This window comes from Buceros rhinoceros, unplaced genomic scaffold (genome assembly GCF_000710305.1).
Source record: "Buceros rhinoceros silvestris isolate BGI_N320 unplaced genomic scaffold, ASM71030v1 scaffold17364, whole genome shotgun sequence".
NCBI lineage: Eukaryota > Metazoa > Chordata > Aves > Bucerotiformes > Bucerotidae > Buceros > Buceros rhinoceros.
In genome coordinates, this window is record NW_010407853.1 from 62,828 (window position 1) to 65,885 (window position 3,058).

Here is a 3,058-nt window from a genome sequence, read left to right on the forward strand (position 1 = left end):
ATGCCACCCTTTGCTTCCTACATTCTGCAGAGGATATGGGAGGTACAACATGTAAAAAAACCCAGAAGCTAAACTGTCTTTCTGTTGTTCGTTCTTTTATGTCTATGAAAGGGTTTTACATTTAGTGTCATCTTTGCAGCATCAATTCATGATTTTTTTAATGGCCATTTCTCCTCCAAATCAACAGCAACAGCTAAAAAACATTTAAAAGTTCTGCTCTAACTTCTAATGATTTTAACAGCATTCTGGTTAACTGGTATTTCAGTTTCAGTTTTAGTTTGATGAGAAATTAATTGATTCATAATAAGGGTCTGGATTGCTGCTTCCAGGCAAATTCCACTTAATTCTCTCGGTTATCCTTTTGCAAGGGCTGTAAATGTTTGAAGGCCCATTGTTTGTTAGGGTTTTGTTATCCATTTCTTTGTTGTCCGTGTCTTTGAATATTTGACTTTTTTTTGTTCTCTGTATAATAGAGCTAAATTGAATTTAGTGGGTAATTGCTGTGGCGCAGGGCCATTCTTGCTCACATTTCTAAAGGGAGAAGGAGACTTTTAAACCAAGTTGGCACAGGGGTAAATTCCTTGATCTGAGCAATAGATTAGGAGTTAAAGCTTTCACTTAGCTAACTACTCTTTGAGTTCCCTGTGCAATGTACTGCCTTTATTACTGTCTACTGTCCAGGCTGAAGGCTGCTGCGGACAAGCTGTGGAACATTCATTCCCTTTAATAGTCTTTAAAAAGTGGGACTGGGCTTTGAAAAGGTTATTACTGTGCAGAATTGAGACCTCTGGTAAAACCCAAACCTGTCCTACCCACTGAAGCACTGTGGGATACAATATGGATTGCTGTTCGAAAGTAGTTTACTTCTCGTTAGGAGCAGTAGTAGGATGGGAACCACTAGGAAATCTGGGAAGGCGTATACCAAGTGTCTGCTGCATGTCTGGTCTGAGTATGGATTAGCTGTAACTGCTGTACCCCAGGTGAAGTGAGTTCAAACAGTGGATCTCGAGGTCGAGAATTATATCTAGCTGCTGTCTGTATATGGGGAAGCGGTAGGTTATGAATTTCTGAGCAATAAGGAAACCTTTCCAAGGCAGTTTTTGTACTTAAACTTCCTATGACAACACTGAGTTGTGGCATGAAGTAAGTGCCTCTGCTTCACGCTTCGGTCAGCCACAAACTGAACCTACAGAGGCAGCAAGTCGGTGACAAGTTTCTGTTAAAGAAGCTTTTAGCAGTAGAAGTCATCGGTGCAGACTCTGGTGTTTCCAGCATTATTATCCTTCCCTTGTTGACGCAGATCTAGAGATACAAATTGTGTCGGCAGGGATGAGAGGCCCAGACAGATATAGGGTGTAGAACCTACTTTTGCAGCCAGTCCAGTTTCTAGAAGTCATTACAAAGTGATTGAGCTTTGAAGACGGTGAACAGTGACAGTCTCTTTCTTGGAGATACCCTCCAGCTATTATGAAGGAAACTTGGCAGATCGATTCGTCATCTCTAAAAAAAGGGAGGAGATTGTTCTTAATGTGTTTATTTTTAAACTGAGATTAAAATTTTACAAGCAGATTTTTGGTCATGTCAGCTGCTCATATTCTTCGGGTGGATTAGAGTAGTTTGGGAACAGCTCAGCAATCCAGTTCCTGCCTGTGGTTTCTTGTATAGATAGAGTTCGTTTTTCCCTGTCTGAGCACCTGGGCCTCAAGGTAAAAAGAAAATAGCTTTTCAGAACTGGCAAATGAACAAACTACATTTATTGGCCTGATAATATGTCAACAAGTTTTCAACTACACAGAATCAGAAGGGCATAAGGAGCTACGTTTTCTCCTGTTGCCTTTGATGCCTGTACAACAGCGCTCCACAGGCGTTTCTTCCCCTTTGAAAAGCACTAGATGACTGTATTTCTTGAAATTGCATATTCATAAAAACCATAATCGTTACCCTCGACGTGAAGCTGAGTGGTCATACTCGTGTACCATTTCTGTTCTTTTGAAACAACCTGTATAAAAATACCTACTCAGGGTTAAGACTTTGTGTTAGGAAGAAAAAAATTATTTGCTTATAGAGACACAATTGTGCTGTTTTCTATCTGCTTAACATTTCAACTCTTAAATACCTCAAAATATGCAGAAAGGATATGTAGAGTAACTTCCTAGACTTAGATTGGACTTTCAAAAGCTCTGAACAAGATTCAGCAACACAAACCAGTAACATTTAAAAAGGGTTTTCTGTGTCTGCCAGAGCACTTCAGTCTTGTGGGTGCTTTGATAGCCCTAAGTGATTTTGAAAAAATACTTTGAAAGTCTCAGTAGTTATTTTTAGTGTATTTAACAGAATCAAGGTTAATGTATTCCTTTTGATTTTTTTCGCCCTTCTTTCAGGTCATTGAATACAACCCATCTCAGTGCCTGGATTGGCTGGCTGTGCAAACACCTCGGAATAAACTAGCTCACAGCTGGGTGCTGCAAAATATGGAAAACTGGGTTGAACGTTTTCTCCTGGCACACAACTACCCTAGAGTGAGAACTTGTAAGTGAATTCACATTGAAGAAAATGATTCTTCTGTTGTAGCAAGTTACTATGCATGGGGTATTTCTGGCACAAGTGCGATACGTGCTCTTGTGCTTGTCTTTTCCTCCTGTTCCAGTTGTTTTAGAATTGGTGTATTGTAAAGTGTTAGTACAATGGTGGTGCCTCATCAAGACCTGTGGCCTGGGTGAGGACAGTTAGAATCAAGCAGCAGACAGGAATAGAGGATGAAGAGGCCTGAAAGCAAATCTCAACACCACTTTTAACTTGCTTCGTGCTAGTCTCATCCACTTTGTTGGGTTTTTTTCTCATTTCTAGTGTGAACATAGTGTTCTGTAAAATGCTTTGAAATCTGTAAATGGAACATACAGTGTAATTTAACTGCTGTTTAAATGTCTGTATGTCATTTCCAAAGGTGTAACAAATTTGTTTTTATTTGAAGCTGCAGCCTATCTCTTGGTGTCGCTTATTCCAAGCAATTCCTTCCGTCAGATGTTCCGATCCACCCGCTCTTTGCACATCCCTACAC

The 3,058-nt window shown here is 40.1% G+C and overlaps 1 protein-coding gene across 1 annotated transcript in view; it reads left to right on the forward strand.

The window, feature by feature from the left end:
* Positions 1–3,058, forward strand: part of USP34 (ubiquitin specific peptidase 34) — a gene marked incomplete at its 5' end in the record, with an annotated part of 74,177 nt that overhangs the window by 56,317 nt on the left and 14,802 nt on the right. The window contains 3 exons of the mRNA XM_010134662.1: positions 1–42; positions 2,382–2,529; positions 2,972–3,056. The exon at positions 1–42 is cut by the window's left edge and continues 1 nt beyond it. Coding sequence (XP_010132964.1) covers positions 1–42; positions 2,382–2,529; positions 2,972–3,056 — 275 coding nt within the window. The remainder of the gene's footprint in view (positions 43–2,381; positions 2,530–2,971; positions 3,057–3,058) is intronic.